This window comes from Fulmarus glacialis, unplaced genomic scaffold, assembly GCF_000690835.1.
Source record: "Fulmarus glacialis isolate BGI_N327 unplaced genomic scaffold, ASM69083v1 scaffold27127, whole genome shotgun sequence".
Taxonomy (NCBI): Eukaryota; Metazoa; Chordata; class Aves; order Procellariiformes; family Procellariidae; genus Fulmarus; species Fulmarus glacialis.
Genome location: NW_009225513.1, coordinates 15,768 through 36,479, shown reverse-complemented (window position 1 = coordinate 36,479; position 20,712 = coordinate 15,768). Strand labels below are relative to the sequence as shown.

General features: G+C 35.8%; 1 protein-coding gene across 1 annotated transcript; it reads left to right on the top strand.

The window, feature by feature from the left end:
* Positions 1 to 3,623: 3,623 nt before the first annotated feature.
* LOC104069301 (cytochrome P450 27C1) lies at positions 3,624 to 18,722 on the top strand. Its single transcript, XM_009582514.1, has 8 exons — positions 3,624 to 3,808; positions 5,438 to 5,637; positions 8,157 to 8,366; positions 10,079 to 10,242; positions 13,622 to 13,788; positions 14,584 to 14,662; positions 15,652 to 15,855; positions 18,606 to 18,722. The coding sequence occupies exons 1-8, from the start codon at positions 3,699 to 3,701 to the stop codon at positions 18,720 to 18,722; spliced, it is 1,251 nt and encodes a 416-aa protein (XP_009580809.1). The 5' UTR covers positions 3,624 to 3,698.
* Positions 18,723 to 20,712: the final 1,990 nt, after the last annotated feature.

Genomic DNA, 20,712 nt, shown 5'->3' with positions numbered 1-20,712 from the left:
GTCCACAGGCCGCGGCGTGTCCCCGTCCTCAGTCCCACCCGGCGAAGGTGGGTGAAGCGCGGTTATCCGTGCTCGGGGCAGCAGGAGTTGGGTGAAGGCATATCCTTGCTCTGTGCAGCGTTTCTTGGATGTTGGCATGGGCAGCTGTCTTACCGTAAGGCTGTCTCTATCCAAAGATGCATTTTTTTGGCTGCTTGGCCAAACATGTGGGTTTCATTCCTAAAAAGTCACAATGCACCTCCTGGGGCCCCTTCCCCATGCGGTCCAAGTGATTCTAACGTGAGCACTTGTGTTTGAGGGAGTAAAGCAGTGGTTTTCACCCTTCTTCAGTTGTGGATCCATAATGCTTTCCACTGGCAGTACAGATCTCTTCGGTAATACCTCAAATGTGGCATTTATTATTTTGCTTTTCTTAGTGACCTTTCCCAGATCGCTAGGAAGAGATTCACAGACAACCCCAAGAGGTTCACTGCCTGAAAATCACTGAAGTAAAAAAAAAAATGAAAGAGAGGGAAGTAAAAACGGAAAAGGGAAACCAAACAGAACAGGACAGAACTTTAAATGGTTTGAGGATCAAAACTTGAAAGTTAGGATTTACAAAGGGCCTAAAAACACCAGCAGGAAACACTGAAAAAAAAAAAAATCACATGTCTGGCTTTGCTGTATTTACCATTGAGATTTCTAAAAAGAAGTGTTAGGCTCCTCAGTCTATGCTGTGTTTGATGCCAGCCGAACTAGGTCGCTGATGATGAATTGCTCAGCTTAATTGCTTGCTAACCAAGACACATACAATGGAAACTTTATGATTGTTAAAGCTTTTTGTTGCATTATATTCCTTTTTTTTCTCTACCTCTGTGGTGGTGCACAGAGTTTGAGAGGCACTCACCATAGTCTCATAACATTAAAAAAATACTACCATTGAATTCAAGCTTTCACTGTTCTTTCACTGTCAAAAGAGTGAAAATCATTCAAATATTAAAAGGAATAATAGACAACATAAATAGTATATGCTTTTCACTACCACAAGCTGATAGGGAAATTTTCTTCTTTAATGAACGTTATTCATAAAAAGGAAAGCAGGAGGAAGGATAAGGAGGAGTTGTAACACGATACTAGTTTTTATTCTGTTTAGAGTCTCAAAAATCACTTTACAAATCATGGATGCCCTGTTTGCATACACACTGGATGCAAATAGGCATTAACTGGATTAATAACAGTCTGTTAAATTTAACAATGCAGTGAACATCAGGAATGAATTAATCTGAAACCCTTTGGTAACCAGCACAGCTACTTAAGCGATGTCCTTCGGCGCACACAAATATTCGTATGCTATATGCAAAAGGGGTGGGGAAGCCGAGCACTTTTTTACAAAGGAGGTTCTGTTCTCAGTAACATGATTCCAGTTAGTCCTGGCCAAAGCAGTAATGCCTACAGCAATTATGACAAAGGGAAAGTATTTCTAATTTGATGGGGTTAGACTCTTTTGTCTCATCAGTGCTATGCGAGTATAAAGAAAAGAAAGGTGAGGGGGGAGGGTTTGGATGCTGGCAGTTTGAATTTATGATGTGTGAAAGAATGTCTGGTGTGAGAGTGTTATATGAGACATGAAAGTGTAGTATTTCTAAGGTTTGGAACAAGGGAAAGAAAACCTATGTTGTGATAGAAAATATGGAAAAGAAATTCCAGGCATTTCTTTAAACATGAAGTTGATACAACTGAACATGGTTCTGTTGAAAGCAAGAGATGTCCAAATACCTTGTCCTTGTCTGTTTCTGGTTTAAAACTAATATTTCATTTATTTGATCAGATGGCTTGACACTTGATTTATTTTCTGTTGAAGTTTGTCCTCCCATGTAAACCTCACCACAAGTGGAAAAAACAAGCTGCTCCATAAATAGCAAAATTTGTTGAACCTGTTTTTCAGTGACTGGTGACCTGTATCCCCCTCACCCCACTGCCTTTTCCTTGCAGCACTTATCTCCCAACTCGTGCTTTCCTCTAAAGACTCATGATCTCATTTCTCTCCAAGTTCAGTTTCAATATCCCTAAAATATCTCCAGAGCAAGAGATACTTTGGGTTTTGGGAGTGCTTGTTCATACATTGGTCTGCTTGTGGCGTTTGGTTAGCAGCAGACCAAGCAGAAATGGTAACTCTTGAGTTCCTACTGTAGCATTTCCCTCATGAGGGTGACTAATATGTGTGTCTCATTTGAATCCAGATGCTGATTTTTGAAAATGGTAAGAATATAATTGCAGGAGACCTTTAACTCTCTGTTAAACTTAACTGAAGTTGGCCATTGTGTTCCAAACGTAGTTAAGAGGAGATTGGCAGAGACCACAGTTGCACAACTCTTGTTTTATTTGGAAACCAGGCAAAAAGAGTTAAATTTTTTATAAGTACTTGGTACCATGTGCTGAAGAGTGATTCATGATTCTTAAACTTCTTGTTGGCAATTAAACAATTCATCTCTGTAACCAAGACTGATTAAAAAAATATTTCTCGTAAGTTAATCTTGGGTCAACACTAGCCTTTCACTAGTGTAGTTCTATCAAACATCTTTGATCTGTAATAAACATAACTCTGCAAGCAGATGTCTTTAGATTAGATGCAGGTAACGTGTCAAAGTTAAACTTTGGTCAGTTTAACTTGTCTTGCTACTTTAACCTGAAATAAAGGCTTTAAAATTTAAAGCTTTCTTAAATCTGAAGTCCTAATAATATCTCTTTAACAACTCCTTTGCAGCTTTGGGGTTTTTTTTCCCCTAAAATGACGATGTACCTCTACTCCAAGTGAATTCCTGGGAGTTGGGTGTTTCATTTCATGACAATGTCAGAATGAAATTTGTTTGAAGTAATCAGTAGGTTTCATGGGACAGTGATAGCGCAATCTTACTGGAAAACTTTTGGGTTTTTTTTAATACATAATTTAATGTTTTCCAATCCCCTTTCTTAATTGCCTGTTGCTTGCCCCCAGCTTGAATCATACAACTTGTGGATCAGCCACTAAATAAACCCCACTGCAGGAATAAAACCTCACCTTTTCCTTCCTTTTGCAGAATTAATGTATGTCATTCTAAAGTTCACTACTGATGAGCTGTCCAAAAATGCAGTTTCTCACTGTTATCATCGTCCTTGGTTAAATTTTTTTTTTTAAAGAATAAAATGGTAGAGTAAGTCTGTATTTATAAAAGACATTAAAAGTAAATTATTATATCTTTGTATTATACTGTTAATTTCACCCTCTTTACCTCTATGTTTTTCATTTTTTCAGACATTCTTTCCAACCTGTTTGATCTGAAGAGATGTGTTTTTAAGTGCCCCAAGTCCTTTCATCTTCTCAGTATTTGGTTTCACTCGTGCTTTGTGCCTTAGAGCTTTGGGTCTTTTCAGTCAGAGGTCCTGAACGGTGTGACCTCTCTGTTTGCCTTGTGAATATTTCACAGTAATGCTTAGATGCTTTCTCCTGACATTTCAAACCATTCCTTGACTGGAAAGCTGGGGATCAAGTTGTAGATGTGATAGATTGATTCACTGTATGACAAATTGTCAGTTTCCTTTTGTGTTATTTTTCATTAGTAATACTTTACTTCTGTTTCTCTTTGTTGGTGATACTGTAGCAAAAACACACTCAGGAATATGGAAAGATCTTCAAGTCTCACTTTGGTCCCCAGTTTGTTGTATCCATTGCAGATCGAGATATGGTTGCTCAAGTCCTCCGGGCAGAAGGTAGAGCACCACAAAGAGCTAACATGGAATCCTGGCAGGAATACAGAGACTTGCGAGGGAGAGCCACAGGACTTATTTCTGCGTAAGTGTTGTTACTCCTTCACTTTCTAAGTTTCCTTGTAAAAGTTTAGTGATTTTCTGAAGGACTGTACAGGACATCTGGGAATCCAGGCTTTTCTGTGTGGGGAAATTTGTACATCTAGTGGGGGAAAGAGGGTAGGAATTTATGGTGAATTGTTTGTTCTGCTGTAAATTTTCAAAGGGATGGTAATAATGTGTAGTTTGAACGTGGAGTAAGCTACCTTGCATAAAAACATCCTTGAGGAATGTGTATCAGCTAGAGATGTCTGAGCTGACTCGCTTACCTGGAAGCAATATTGCAGAATAGGGCTTACTAACTTTGGTACTGTGCAAATTGGTTTTATTGCTTCAGGTCTAGACTGTTGCATCCAGTTGGCAGTGTGCTGTGTGGACTTGTTGGCTCAGGCTGGCTTTAGCTTTATTGTTCACCAAAGTGCCCCCTCAGATTTATGTAGAGATGTCAACGTATGGTAAATTCATACTGTAGTGCATCGCCATGCAGATATTTTTGTACGTGGCTGATTCTAGAAGAGTTATCTGTCTTTAAAGCTTGCATAAGCTGGCAGTGCGTGTGGGTGTGGTTAATTGCCATTGGGAACTACTCACAGTCCCCACTGACATAGCGTGTTTATTTAGAGGGAAACTAATTTCCTGAGTCATGGACAGTCTTTTTCTTTCATGGTGGCAAAAGGCATTATGTATTGCACTGCAGACTCAAATCTTAAGCTGCAGTTCAGAGTCAAACTGAGAGTTCCTTGATATTTTGTGAAATGAGATCTCAAATCAAGAGATAGTCAGAAAATGTCTGTTAAAGAGATTAAATTCTTTTCCTGGCCAATAAGTTTCTGTACCTTGCAGCAGCATTGCTCCAGGTGAAAGAATTTAATGGGAAATACTTAAATAGCAATTTAAAATAAATGCATAAAAGACAATTGACTGTCTTCATAAGGAATTGAAAGATATCCCTGGAACCACTGCTCCTAAATACTGTACTCATATGAAGCATGCAGATGCTACAATTCAGATTTTTAGTCGTCAGCAGAAAGATTTCAATACATAGCTCTGCTAAAGGAGAATCTAGCTGTGAATTTTCTCTGTACCTAGGTCTGCTATTTATTACTTTGTAGGTTTATAATTAGGGTAACTGAAAGTGATGTATCAGTGATGGCACTTACGGTACTAGATTTGTCAGATCTGGATGTGATATCTTTGGTAATTAAGCACCAATTCTACGTAAAAGCAATTTTGCAGACTATCCGTTCAAATACTTATTTAAAGTAATTTTAATAAGAAAATTCTGCAAATTTCCTGTGCTAGCTACTACTAAAATACTAATATAGAGACACTTGTCAAATTCAGAACACTGATTGGACAAGTTCTGTCACTCAGACCAAAGATTGACTTACAGATGTACATCCATGTTGCAACACTGAAATTTAATGAGGATGTGCAATAAATACAGAATAAAAATGTAAGAGCATAATACCAGATACGCATTATCATCATTTTCATTTCACCACTTGCTTTCATTTGAGATGAAAAATCATAAACAGTTTCATTGCGGAGCTCTTATCCAGCTAATGATTGTTAAGGAGACTTGTGTTTAGACATTATTAATAATTTCTTCTAGGGAGGGGGAACAATGGCTAAAAATGAGAAGTGTACTGAGGCAAAAAATTCTGAAACCCAAAGATGTGGCTGTTTACTCTGAAGGAGTCAATGAAGTTATCACAGACTTAATTAAAAGAATCCACACTCTCAGAAGTCAAGAGGACGATGGGGAAACAGTGACCAATGTTAACAACCTTTTCTTCAAGTATTCAATGGAAGGTAAGCCCAGGCTGCATAACGTCTGTAAAGAAAATGAATGTAAAGCTTATGGTTAGGCATTTTTGTCAAATGACTAATGCCCCGTTGTGATTAATCTGAAAAGGGAAGCTTGATATTCTGCATTTACGTGTCTTCCTACTTAGTGCAGCAGGTATCAGCAGAATTCCTTTGTAGAGTCCAAAGGGATGCTACCTTGTATTAAGGCACAATTCCTGTGGAAATGTTGGTATATAGGCAAAATGTACAATCAAGGCCCTGAGCAGTTTCAGTACTCCGTATTTCGTATTAATTTCTCAAGAATACGGGTGTTGACCTTTTAACAATGTGACATCTAAGACATGTTAATTTAACAACATACTGGCCGAATTCTAGGTGGGGAATCACTGTGTGATGTATCTAAATTCTGATCATAGCTTAATGAGGGAGAAGATACTGCTTTCCCCTGCCTACACATGCCAACTGTGGGATTGCTATGCTTGCCTTAAAATCATCTGCCACTGGCTACCATTAATGAGGGAATGCTAAATGGAACTCCAGCCTGAGCTAGTACAGCATTTCCTGTGTTCTTATAGAATGTAATGGTGATCCATATTTCATACATTCCTTTAACTGACTGCATACAACCTGATCTTGTTAAATGTAGTGCCTTTATAAACACTGGTACTTTGCTGACAGGCAGCTGAATAATTTGAGATTTGCAAGAACTTCCAAATTGCTTACCTGTGGAGATGCTGTATCAAATGGCTGGCTGGCTGTTTGGTAAACTAACCTAAGTCTGTTCTACATTAATAATGTCTAGAAATGGCATTCAGCTAAGAGTTACCAATTTTATGGGATTTTAAACTCTGAGCTTACAGATTCACTTTAACCGATGGGTTAGTTTAAATTCTTCACATTCTTTTAGCTTTTCATTTATAACTTGTGCCTGGCACGCACTTATTTCCTATATGAATTGCAGTTTAGTTAACCCTGTCAACTGTTCAGGGAACCAATGTGTAAGATTTTTTTGAAAAGAGCATGTAAAGAGCAAAAGAATGCATAAGAACTAGCGGTTGCTCAAAGAGGCACAAGAGAAATAAACATCTCCCCAGGGAGGAAAGTTAGGGAAGGAAGACTGAGTTGAAAATAGCCAGATTTTAAAATTATTTTTATCAGTAAAGAAGAAATATGAAGCAAAGAATAGGGAAAAAGAAAAGTTTCTTAAAAAAAAGAAGTATATATATACACTTGAGCATTCATGGAGAGTTTGATGGAGGGCAAGATCAAGGTTAACCATCATAGTTATTGTACCTGTTTTTAATAGGAGAAACAGAGAAAAAAGAGACTAGAGTGTTAATAGACCAGTTACTTTAATTATCTAGTTAACAGTTATTCTAATATTTTCTGGAAAGATGTGGAAAAACTGTTAAATAATTAATTTAAAACCATTTGATTTGGTGCAAATGGCTCTGAGAAATTATCTAAATGGCTTTTAAAATTACCTAATTGCTGTACTGGATTTTAGAAAAAATCATGAAATAAGATTATTTTGATAATGCTTTTTGTACTGTACCATGTGATATTTTCATAAAGTAACTGGGTAATATGATCTAGATGTTGCAAGTTGGGAGGAAAAATTGCTAGAAACCTGGGTTCAGAAAGTAATTAAAAATGGTTTGCTGTCAAACTGAGAGAACATTTTGGCTAACTCCAGTAGGGCAGTTTCTGGCTGAGTTCTGTCTAATATTTAATAACTTGGATATGTTTATAAAAACTGAGCTGAGAGATTGCAGGACCACTAATGGATGAGTAAGCATTAACTTGATAAATGGAAGAAATAGTCCAGAGTTGAGAAGAAGAAGAAGAATTTAATAAAAATATATATAAAGTTCTTCGGGGGGGTGATGGTATTTCTAGTAGGGATCACTGCAATACTGCAGACAAAACATCTGAGGAAATTACAGCAAGTCAGGAACAAGAGACAAGTCAATATTGTCACTTGCAACAGTGTCACACACTTGCTGTTTTTCAGGGCTACATGGAGTATATTGTGTGCAGTGAAATCACTGTCTAGAGTACAAGCTCTTTATCCATTTATGCATACTCATTAATCATTTACTACCAGCTTATGTTGAAGAAAGGCATAGCTGCTGCTAGAAACTCGGGCGTTATCACCAGTTATCAGAAATGTCTTTGGACTTGTATGTCTCTGCGTGTTCAGGGGCCAACATGGCACGCTCAGGATTTGTGGTGCAATGCAAAACACGGCAAACATGCTGGAGGGCTACTCTACTTCTGCTGGAATTCCTGGCTGTCTTCTCATGCTGAGCATTACTGACATAGTAGCCACTGTCTCGCTACAATGTTTAGCTGGGATTTTTTACTGTGTTTTAAATTTCTATTTTATCTGCTCCCAGCTGCAGTAATAATAACTAAACATTTTTGGAAGGTAGTTCCATTATGTTAGCATTATAATTCCTTAAATTATTAATATGTATACATGCATGTGTATAGCAAATTCTTTGGTTTCATATGTGCAGGTGTGGCAACTATTCTGTATGAATGCCGGTTGGGCTGCCTGGAAAACAACGTCCCACAGCAGACTGTTGAATATATTGAGGCTCTGGAGTTGATGTTTAGTATGTTTAAGACCACTATGTATGCAGGTGCTATTCCCAGATGGCTTCGTCCACTTATTCCAAAACCCTGGAGAGAGTTCTGCAGATCTTGGGATGGACTCTTCAAATTTAGTAAGACTTAGTAGTAGAAAAGTTCAGCTGTATTTCTGCAGGTTCTGTGTGTGTTTGAACAGGACTTGCTGCATTTCTCTTCTAAAATTGTAAGAAGACATTGTGGTAGAAGTTAAGTTTCGCATTAAACTCAGATTGGCCAAGGGAACCATTCTAAAAATCACTCTACTGAAAAAGAATTTTACCAATACACTTTAAATATTCCCCTATTTTATACTGCTGTTCCTTTATTTATCTTCACCTGTTTCACCGTGCAGTCCTCACTCCAGGTCCAAGTTCTTTGCCAAGGCTTTATCTTAAGCCACTCAAATTTTAATGAAGGTGGTTTTGTTGACTTCAGCAAGCTTTCAGTCAGGCACTCTGACAAATAATCACCACTAAAACTGAACAGCAAGTTAAAAAATGAGACTCTAGCAATCAATTAAACTCTTTGTGAAGTTTACATATACACATACAAGCATAGAAGTACACTGCTGTACTATAATATGGTTTTTTTTGTGAATAAAGCATTCCAGGCTACTTTATCAATCAGCTTTCATGTAAGTAAGAAGGAGTTGTCTTTGCAATATATTTTTTTAATATTCTGGAGTGTTTAAAAAACCTTGAAACCTTTTTCCTTCTCTAAAGTTGCATGCATTTTTAAATTTATTTTATTAGCACTATTTGTCTAGGTAGGTCTGTGTACATCTTCTTGAGAGTAGATTCTTTAGTTTCTTAACTTTTAATATGCCTAATATGCTTAATTTTTAATATGTATTGGTCTACAGTTGCCTACGTACAGTAGGCATTAGGGAATCCATTTAATGCTGATACAGGTGTGTTTTCTATGAAACATACTTTTTTACACTGCCACTTTTAAATTATTTCCCATGATAAAGCACTCTTGTTCCCTTTTGTGAGTTAAAAACAGCAGACTTCAGCTTTATCCTAACAGCAGCTGAAAAACTGTTCTTGAGGAATTTGTTCCGTTTGAAACTTGTTATGCTGTTTCTTTGTTTAATTCCTTTGTGAAAAAGGAATTAAATGGTGATAATCACTGTATGTGATGTGTGTGTTTGTGTAGGATTCATAAAAGAACATGTTGATTCTAGTTCTTTTTTTTTTGTAAGCTCATTCTGCAAGGCATTAACTTTCTGAGTAGTTTTCCTCTTTTTAAAGCCCTTGTTTCACTGAAGATGCTATTTGTAGTCACTAAAGTATAAATGGGTCTGTGGATGAAATTGCTCAAAATGTCACTGAAGTTTTTCAATTTTTGTTACTACTTGATGCTCCTCATCTTTGTCTTCAGTGTGATTTCCGTTCCGTGGCTTTGACCTTCGGGTTGCTGCTAATATCTTGTAGCAGCCGCTGTGTGCTGTCTTGCAGCATGCTCTGCAGAGTTCACCACTTCTTGCAGAGTCATCAGAAAACAAGCCAGGTGGGCGTAAAAGCTTGACTTTGAGCTTCCTTCGCTCCCAGTCAGAAACTATAGTCTCTTGTGTCCTTTCCTCAAGCTCAGCATTCTCATGCTGTGAGCTACCAAGGTTCCTGTCAGCTCTGTCTGTACCCAAGGACTTCCACCACCACTCTATTCTCTTTTCCCTGAGAAAATAGATTCAAATACTTTGTCTTTTTATAGCTATGTAGTGTAGTATAAGGGGGAAATGTCATTACTGAATGGAACCAGCAGAAAAATAAAAATGGAGGCTTAACAATTTTTTTTAATCCCAAAGGTCAAATCCATGTTGACAACAAATTGAAGGCTATTCAGTCTCAGCTGGACCAAGGAGAAGTAGTAAATGGTGGGCTACTTACATACCTCCTAGTGAGTAAGGAACTTACTTTGGAAGAGATCTATGCCAATATGACTGAAATGCTTCTGGCAGGAGTGGACACAGTAAGCTTGTTACCGTTTTTCTTGTGCACAATTGTTTTTGTAAACTAGTACCATTCACAGCTATCTTCAGTGGGGGTTATGTTGTTTATAAGGACATAATTTCTGGTACATTTAAGTCATTACATCTTTAAAATGATAGAAAATACTTACAGCATTGTGTAATCTCTCTACTAGAATGAAGTCAGTGTTGTTCTATTCTAGCTGTGGTTTACAGGAACCCATCATTTGGGAGTCAGTTCCACAGTTTATTAAATGGATAAAATAGCAATTGTCTTTACATTCGTCTTGAATTTCACACATTTTCTTTTCCTAATTTGAATATCAGGTTGGTATTTGTGCTTCTTTACGTAGACCACCATAGAAAAGGCTGCTGAAAGTTAGTGTGAAAAAATTAATCAATAAACTCATATGTAGAATTTGGTAAAGGATTTTTACATGTGGCTAATTAAATCAACTGGGACACACATTATGGATCAGATACCTGGTTTGTGCTGAAGTCCATTAGGAGGGGGGTGTTAGGCCTGCACTAATGTAGGTAAGGCATGAGTTTGCCACCCATGCTTGTGCTGGCAACATACAGTCAGCGCGGCAAAGAGCTGTGGTGATGGGGCTCAGCATTAATGAGGTTAACGTACGAGGTATGTTAACACCTAGTGAAGCATTTTAGGTGATCATCTTTCCTTATTCTTCTGATATGTCATCTAGAGCATTTGAAGAAACATGGTCACATTAAGGTCATGTATATATCTTACCCTCCTTTCATTCCTATCATGTGAAATCAGTGTAGCTTAGTATTGACTGCAGCATGACAATCAGAAGAATAAGAAAAGCTAAAAATGAGTTATTGTATTGTATATACAATGTACATGGAGTTATTTAGAATATCAATGAACACTATTATTGTAAATGATTGTAAATGAGCAATTTTTTAAAAGAAATCTATATGAATTTGATAAAGAAAGTGCTATGTAGGACTGTGTTTAATAGTCTTACAGTAGAAAAGATTAAAACAAGTAAAAAAGTAAAGTAGCCTTAAAGTAAAAAATACTCTCTGGATAATTGAATTCAGATTTTTTTGATTTAAGAAAGTTTGTAAGTTTCTAAAGAAAACAAACAAAACCCCAACAGTAATGCTTTTGAATTCTAAAATAAGGAGCATATGTAAAGCTTATTTATGTGCTGAAGATTATTCCGTTGGTTAAATATCCCAAGGGCTTATGAGTTTGGAGAGCTTTTTGATGTTTGGTTCTTAAGTAAAGCACAGTTATTCATCCCATTCATTTTCTAATCTTTCAAACCCTTAATTTTCCATTTTTAGTGTGTGAGAGAGTTTTCATTAAACTAAAAGGACAGTGTTCAAGTTCATGCCAACAAGAGTTTCTCTTTCCATTTAACTCAGCTTTCTCAGCTGGCAACAATCATTTTGTGAGAGGACGGTACTTCTGATTTCCTCATTTCTAAGTACAAGACAGAAATTGAGGGAACCTTTTTTCCCCTGCTGCTGTCACTTCAGATCTCATTTTATCATAGAAAATGAAAGAAGTTTAGAGGATTATAAAAGCTTTCAACAAAATTGTAAGGCAGTTTTTGGCTATAAAGCTTTTTGGCTGTCCCTGGAACAGTGCTAATTTTTAAGAGGTTATGAAGGATCTGGGAACCTGGGAAGAAACAGTGCTTATATCAGAGAAGTTCTGTATGCAGCTGGCACAATTGCCAGCTCCTCTGAGGGGAATAGGGCAGGGTTGCATTTTAGCAAGGGACAGCCACTCAATATCCCAAGAAGAAAAAAAGAAAGGTTCTGAGAATGATGCTTCTAGCATTATACCCCAGTTTGAAGACAAGGCATAAAAGGTCATCGTCATGACAGATTTGCATTCTAAATTGATCTTAAATGTAAGCCCAAAATAACACATTTCCAGAAGTTGGGGTTTTTACCCATACATTGTTTATAACCTTAAGCTTTGTTGTGCCAATGAGTGAGAAGCTGAAAATAAAACTGTTTCCTCCCTATAAAGTGAAACTGGTTGTCTGTCTTCGTTATACAAGTTGAAAAAAAAAATGTTTAAAAATAATTCAAGAAAATTAGGGTAGAGGTTACAATTTTTCGCTCTTAAATGCTGTAAGATACTAAGAACAACACAGTTAAGGAACAGAATAATAACATTGTCACTTTCTCTGCCATACTTACTCAGGGACACTGAAAATACATTTTTCATGGTAAACTTTCTGTCTTCAGTGATGGTTGTGAGGGAAACGGGCTCAAGTAAGGCCGTTTGCTTAACCTTAATGTCTTGGGTGCAGCTGATAGTAGAAGCAAAATGTCCTGAGTCTGTCTAGTATTTGAATGGAACAGTCCCTGAAATCCATGTAGGGGTTAAACACAGTGACTCATCGTTAAATGAATGGTAAATATTGGATCACAAATAAAGACTTGAAATACTCTACTTAGTTCCATGTTAGTACAGATGGAATGAGTTCATGCTCTCAGAGTGTGCCCTAAACCACAAATGTGCATTGAAGTGCAATTTTTCCAGCTGAGGTGAAAGAGGATCAGATGATGGGTTCCTTTAAATCATCTTGTGCTCAGAGTTGAACTGTCTTCTGCCTTGTGTTCTGTTTCTTCCTTCAGACAAAATATTTTTAAATGATTTTTCACACAGTACCTCTTTTCTGGAGCCTTGATGATTATTAGAATCATTAATTGGAGGGGGGGGTATATTTTAACATTTTGGGGCCACTTTACATATATAAGCTCCTCTTTTAGCTTCCTTAAGAAAGAGCTTTCAATAGGATGCTGAATTTCAGTCAAGTGGGAATTTTCAAGAGGTAGAAAGTGTCAATTGTAGTGTAGCATTCCTTACCAAAGGATAAAGTGTAATCTTAGCAGTGATAATATTAATTTTGTTGTGTGGATGCTATGAAGAGACAACCATATGCTTAAAAGGGGTTGGTAATGTTCTGAGTAGTATTCTCTTATCTTGTATCCTGCGAAATGTTTTTGTTGGGAAGAAAGGTGAAACACATATTGAAAACTAACAGTTAACTTATTCCATTGCTGTTTAGAGTCTTTATGTTTCAGTATTGTTATGTAGTTTTGTTTGCATTTGGTTTTTCTGTTGCTTTTTAATATTTCACTGGGAAAAAATCAGCATAGGTTGTTTTGATATGTGGGGGATTTTTAGATGGAAAAGGGATGAAGGAGGGGATGGTGAAGTCTGATAACATCCCATTGAGTCCAGATGTGAATCATTGCCAGTCTGTTTTATAATTTTAAACGTATAAAACACATAGTTGAAAACTGATCATTTTTCTTGGCTTGAAATTATTTTTAATCTAATCTTGTTGGACTTGATCGTGATGTTTGTGGTTTCTTCCTCAGACTTCTTTTACTTTGTCCTGGGCAACATACTTGTTGGCAAAGCACCCTGAAGTTCAACAACGTGTTTATGAGGAGATAGTCAATAAGCTGGGGAAAGATCAAGTTCCTGCTGCTCATGATGTCCCAAAATTGCCTTTGATTAGAGCTGTGCTGAAAGAAACCTTGAGGTAAGTAGCAGACAACTGCAATCATTAATTAAAAAATTTAATTCCGTCTAATTTTAATGGATTTTGAGTCCATGCTAACGTTTGTATTTAGTTGTTGTTACTACTATTTGCTGCTTCTGCTTTTATTTATTGTAGCAGTATTGTGTCCAAGGATGCCCAAGGAATGAAATATGACCATTTACATAATGTGTAATGTTTTTAAGTATGGTAGATTTAATATCACATATGTAGGACATGTCCGTTAAGGTAGGTAATTGAAAGCTTGATTTTTGCCTTTTATGTATTAGTCTGTATGATGGACTGCAACAACTTCCTCCCACACACACTACTGCAAAGTGGTACTTTGCAGTACCACTACAATCATTTTAAGCTTCTTGACTTAAATTGAAGGCATGTGACATGCTTTTTTTATATGTTTATAACAAATGTTCATAGTGAGGTGAGGGGAGTAAGAGAATTTTAGAGAAGGCATCAACAGGGCTTTTTCAGCTCCCCGTAGTGCTAAAACATTTCCAGCTTGACCAACTGGTTGCATGTTTGTACATGTGTAAAGCAAATAAATATATAGACCAAACAGCTCAACCTCCAGTTACTAGTAAATAACTTTTCTCAGGCATTAATCATATTCTCACAGATGATTCAAGGTCTTTGAATCTCCAAGGTGTTTTGAAAAACCTTTTTGCTGTGAATGCATATTGCATTCATATTGCATATTTATGAATGCAAATTGGAATCTAAACTTTTTAAGTTGTATTAGTTATTACTGTTGAACTTCTCATAAATATTTGTCTCTAGGTTATATCCAGTATTGCCAGGAAATGGAAGAGTGACCCAAAAAGACTTGATCATTGGAGGATACTTGATACCTAAAGGGGTAGGTTCTATTGCAGCCCTCTGCAGAGAACACAGTTTAATTTTTGTGTATGAAATGTGATTTGTTACAACATATATACACTTCATTGATTTCAAAAGATTTCACCAAGCTAGAGCATTAAGAGGAAAGTATTTCAATAATACCCATTTATATGACAAATACGGATTTTATAATTGATTTGTTGCTGTTGGTTTTTTAGATTTGGGTCATAACCTGCTAATCAAATTTACCATCATGACTTGTTCTTAATATTCTTGAGGGTGGAGTCTATTGATAACATCTCTGTGCAATGTTACAATTTGATTAAAAAACATTCATTATTCTTGCAGCTTTCTAATTCTTTGCCTATTAATTCCCTTTTGTAGAAAGACTTTCATTTCCTTTTTAAAATATGAATCTTTCCTTCATACTACTCAAAGATTACACAGAGATCATGGTAGAACTGTATGGCTCTATTTTAAATGACAGCACTTCTGTGTTAGAGCAACGTACCTTTAAAACAGTCAGGATTCTTAATTCTTAATATACTTATTTAAATATTATTCCACACACATCCCCCCCTACCCCCCCAATTTATTTGGAAACATCACCAAATCAATTATCACTGTTTTTTTTTCTGAGGTGGGTTTTTTTTTTAACTTCGCATCCTCCATTTTTTCCTTTTCCATTGTCTTGTACATCTCTTATCCCTTTCTCTCATACTATCTTTTTGAGACAATTCCCAATACTTGTGACTTTTGTTCTCATCTCCTTCCCTACTGCATCTTCTCTCATATATCCAGCAACATTTAAAACAATTTGAAGATTATTTCATTTGACCAGTTGAGAAAGGGATCTGATTTTCTAGGTATCCTTTTTTCTTCTAGAATCACTCAAAGATACTTAATTTTTATCACGTCATAGTGCAGTAATTACAGTAATTACAAATACTTTTTTGTTTTGTTTGTGTATTGGAGTTAGCTAAATATAAATATCATTTATTTCCTCAGACGCAGCTGGCACTCTGTCATTATACTACATCATACAGCGAAGAAAATTTCTCAATGGCAAATGAGTTCCGACCTGAACGCTGGCTGAGGAAAGATAATTTGGACAGAGTAGACAATTTTGGTTCAATCCCCTTTGGTTATGGCATTCGAAGTTGTATAGGAAAAAGAATTGCAGAGCTGGAAATTCATCTTGCACTGATTCAGGTTAGAACTATGTGACAGCATTACAAGAAGAAAAATATATTGGTATGATTCTTTTCTATGTATACCATTTCTGGATATCTTACAGTGCACAAAAACTTTGTTTTGGAGTGTTGTCTAGCATACTCATCCTGCAAAGGCTTAAAAAGTGGAAAATAGTTGTGCTTGAAATGTAGCATACTAGTTAAACTACATTGCAGAAGAAAAATTCTTTATACCACAAATGAGGTAAAACTAAAGGTAAGATTGTTAAGGAAATATATGGATTTAGTACAGAAGGTTTTTGTAAGCAAATTGAAAGTCTTTCTTAATGTATGTTAGAATGGTTGCCTGCTCAGTTTCAGTATTTTAATTACAAAGAATTCAGTACTTACAAAGAAGTAAAAAAGTTTTTATATCCTTGTACTGACCACAGTGTTGCGACAAATAGTAGAATTTTTCTATGTTCTGTGGTTTTCTGTCCCTTCTTGTTCTTTCTTCTAACTTTATTATCATTTTAGATACACATAATTTATAGTTATATAAGTAGTTAGTACATATTGATATATATTGTTTTCCATTGCTTCATATCATAAAGAAAGCTTTCCCAACAGCTGCTACATTTTTTGTCATTTACAAGACACCCTTTAACTCAAATACCGAGTTCAGATTGTGCAGTCAAAACTCAAAGATTTGGAAACTATTTATAGTTACTTAACTACAAAAATACTTAGGCCCTTTATATGTATTCAAAGCAAAGCTTGATTGAATTTGCCTTAGAATTGCCTTAAGTAAACTCCTAGAGCAATCTCTGAACAATTATCACCTGTCTTTCGGAACTCAGAGTGACATAGCTTTCAGGGGGCTGGATAAAACAAACATACTTCCATCTTTTTGAAAAGGAGGATCAAGGAAGTAATAGAGAGCCTGCTTTTGTTTTCTGGAAAGAAACTAGAACAAAATAGCATACGACCTATTTATAAGTATCGAGATTATATTTAAGTGATTTAAAAATAGAAACACATGAAGCATGGAGCAGATCAAAGCGAAATTGTTTCAGACCAGTCTAGTTCCTTTCTTTGACATGATCACTTACCTAATGTGGTGGATATAAAATAAATCATGTATTCTGACTTCAGAAAGTATTTTCACATATACATACAGTCCTATACATTGTTCTCACAATTAAATTAATAAAATTTGTTCCAAATGGAAGTACCTATAAAATGCATGCACAACTGGTTGGAAAAAAAGAGATAGCTGGAGGCAGTAGCTGTCAAATATCTGCTGATTTGCAACTGAACTGCGAAAGCGTTTGATTAAAATTCTGTAAGAGTCTGTCCTGTGTTTGATTTAGGTTGGTATTTTCATTAACAATGTAAATGATGGATTAGAGAATACTTTTAGAGTTTGCATAGGATACCAAGCTGACATGGATTAAGTTAAAATCAGAGGATGTGAATATAGAATTACGAAAAAAATGGAAAAATGTTCCAGAATCAACACAAAAATTGTTCACTAAGGACAGTTGCAAGTTACTGCTCTTGAGAAGAAATCAAATGCGTAAATAGAAATCACTGACCAGCTGGCTGGGTAATTAATACCGTAGAAACAGACTGGAGGGATATAGTAAAAAATCGGTCAACATTAATGATGCTAATTCTGACAAGGCAGTATAATTCTTGGGTATATTAACAGTATTAACCAGCATGTTGTATGTCAGAAAGAGGAGCTAAATTACTCAGTCTTACCAAACAGTGACAAATCCTCAGCTAGACAATGATATGCAACCGACCTTGTGCACTGCATTTTAAGGATAATATAGTCAAATTGGAGGAAATTCAGAAGACAGAAAGAATAACAAGAATGAGAGGTTTGAAAAACAGAAGAATGAGATGAAAATTTGATCAAACATCTAACACTGAAAAGGTGGTTATGTATAGGAAAATAATGCATTGTTCATCATGCTTACTAGGAGAAGGATAAGAGAAGAATGCTTAGTTTATAGGAAAAAGTGTTTGAGATTTAATATTAGGAAAAGTTGAGGATGTGGTATTTCCTTCTTGAAAGTTTAAAAATAGATAGCTGAGGTCTTCTCTGTTCAGCTTCAAAATGGGTGAAATAAATCTCTTGAAGTTTGTTTTAACCCACGATTGCTGTGATTTATGTTTGCAACTGATTCTCTCAGTTTCATTAAGTGTATGGAAATAGAGGTTTCATGTATAGAGAACCTGTGTGATTGAATTATAGTGGTTCTGTTCAGGAGAGGTTCTAATATCTGACTCCTTGAATTATGGTTGTTTCATTCGGTGCACTGGACAGTTGCTGTCTCATGGTTGTTTTGTTTCCTTCTGCCCAGGAAGAGAAATGTGTGCGATGGGATTGGGACTTTCTTATTGCTTTGTTTTATAATTGCACGTATTGATTTATATTAAAGGAATTGAAATCAAAAACACAGAGAGAGGAAGCTCATGAGGTTTGAAAGAGACCTTAGTTTCTTTGATAGCTCAGAGCGTTTAATCTAGTTGTGTGGAAATTCTTCAGAAAGGACTGGCTCGGTCCTCCCTCAATCAGAGGAGGAAGATTTTTAGCTATAATCTTCACCTTGTAACAACTATTTTTTCTTTCCTGTGTGGGAATCATAGCACTTAGACTCCACAGAATTCACAACAGAAGTTTTGTTTGTGACAGTCTGTTATGTTCTCTTTTCCGAAGTCTAATCTTCATCTGTAATTTTGCAGCTTTTCTAATACTTGTCCTGTTTATATTCACAGTTGCTTCAGAATTTTGAGATCAAAATTTCTCCCAAAACCGAACCAGTTCATGCCAAAACCCATGGACTTTTGACTCCTGGAAACTCCATCAATGTGCGATTTTCTGACAGAAAGTGAGACTCAAACGTTTTGGAAATACTTGCATGATTTTCATGGGAACAGACTTGCATCTTATGGATGTTTAATCATGTTTGTTCTCTGGTTTGTAGGTATTTGGCAAAATGATCAAGTATTGTGTTCTGCCTTAGTTCTAGCAGTACATAAGAGAAATTACCTCTCCTATAACAGATAATTACATATATGAAAATATATACCGAAAAAATTCCTTCTCGCACTGGGAATCTCCCTTTACCTGGAAAGATTTCTAGTAATAACAACACATGCATTGAAAAAAACCAAAATTAAATTCAGACATGTTAGTATCATTCAGTGGTTTTGTTACACTGCTTGTCATAAAAGTCAACTACTCAGTGAGTCTATTTGAGAGCAAGAGGATTACTATATAATATGTGAAAATTAGCAGCATTTATGAGTTTGTGTTTTCCTGTTTCTTGTCCTCCAGTGTTTTCTAAGTTTCCACCTAACACTGAAATTGAGATCATTTTTCTCTTGTGTGTAAAAACGTTTACTCTGTGTATTAAAAAACTAATACAGTAATATGCAAACTAATGATAGACAAAATACAATTTATGTCACTTTCTTTAGACTCGAAATGCAGAACAATTAAAAATTTATCAAAAAATAATCTCCATAAAATGTTTCTATATAATTTTTAAAAAAATTAAAAATCTTAAAAATAAAAGTTTAAATGTCACATTGTAGAGTTATGAACCCAGACATTGTCCTCATTACCAAAGCATAAGCTGAGTGGAATAGCACAAGCCACTTTCACTGTTCTAGCTAATATTATGCCAAAACCAAATGTAAATAATAAAAATGAAGTAGTTGTTACATTTTTATCATATAATTAAAATACTACTATTAACTATCTTCACAGTTCTTCAACAGTAAGAACTGGAAACTTCCCATTGTAACATGCTGAACCCATAGGCAGGTACACAGTTGCCTTCTGTAGGATGGAAATGTGACTACTGAAGTATTTGGAGATTTTTTACTATCTAGTGTCTCATACAAGTTTTTTTTTTTAATTATTATTTTATTTTTCCTATGACAACTAACAGAAAAGTCTCTCTTGCATGATACTTTAGTCTTTAGATAACTTTAGTATCACTGCACTAGCCTTACATTCTCATTTTTGAGAGAAACCTTATACCTTGGGACCATGTTATGCCTTGAACAACACTCAAACCTGTACATCCTAATATGAAACTAACTATGTAATTATGTATAGTTAACTGTTTACATGTCAGGCTCTGACTGTTGTTTGTGAGGTAGTTTACATACTGATAATTGTAAACTTTTCAGACATATGCAGAGTTAGAGAAAAGCTGTGCAACTCAGATTTTAAAATGACAACATTTTTCTTTGCTCATCTAGCTATAAGAAGTCAAAGACAGGTTATGAATTAAATAACACACTGTAGTTTTAATGGTGTACATGGAATTCCACATAGTTTACTACAGTCACATTGTTGTAGTATTTTGATTACTTTTTGTAGTGCCTTTTCAAGGTCTTGACAAAAGAAAAAAAAATCCTTTGTATGGATCTCGTATATAAAATAATAACACTAAACAAAATTGATCTGATTTGTGAGAAGATTACATGTTTACATGATGACTTTAAAATGTTAATCTTGTATTGAGCATATATATGTACTATAAGAAAAATAGGTAATCTGTGGAGGGTTTTTTCCCTTGAATGAGCTTGCCTTCTGATGTTGTTTTCCACGGCTTCACATTATTCCCTCTTTTTTTATTTCCCGTTGTTATTGCCAATTGTCCCCATCTTAAATAGAATGAAGAGAGTTGTATTTGCCAGAGCCAGCTGACATCCCAAAGGAGATGTTTTGCGAAGGTCTGTTTAAAAGTCTGCGGATTTGATTCCATAACTCTGTCTGTTTTTGTTGACTTGGGGACCAAAGAGCCCACGCCTTGAATCCATATTTGGATTCTGTATGGTGCCCTCCTTCTGCATTGTCATAGCATCA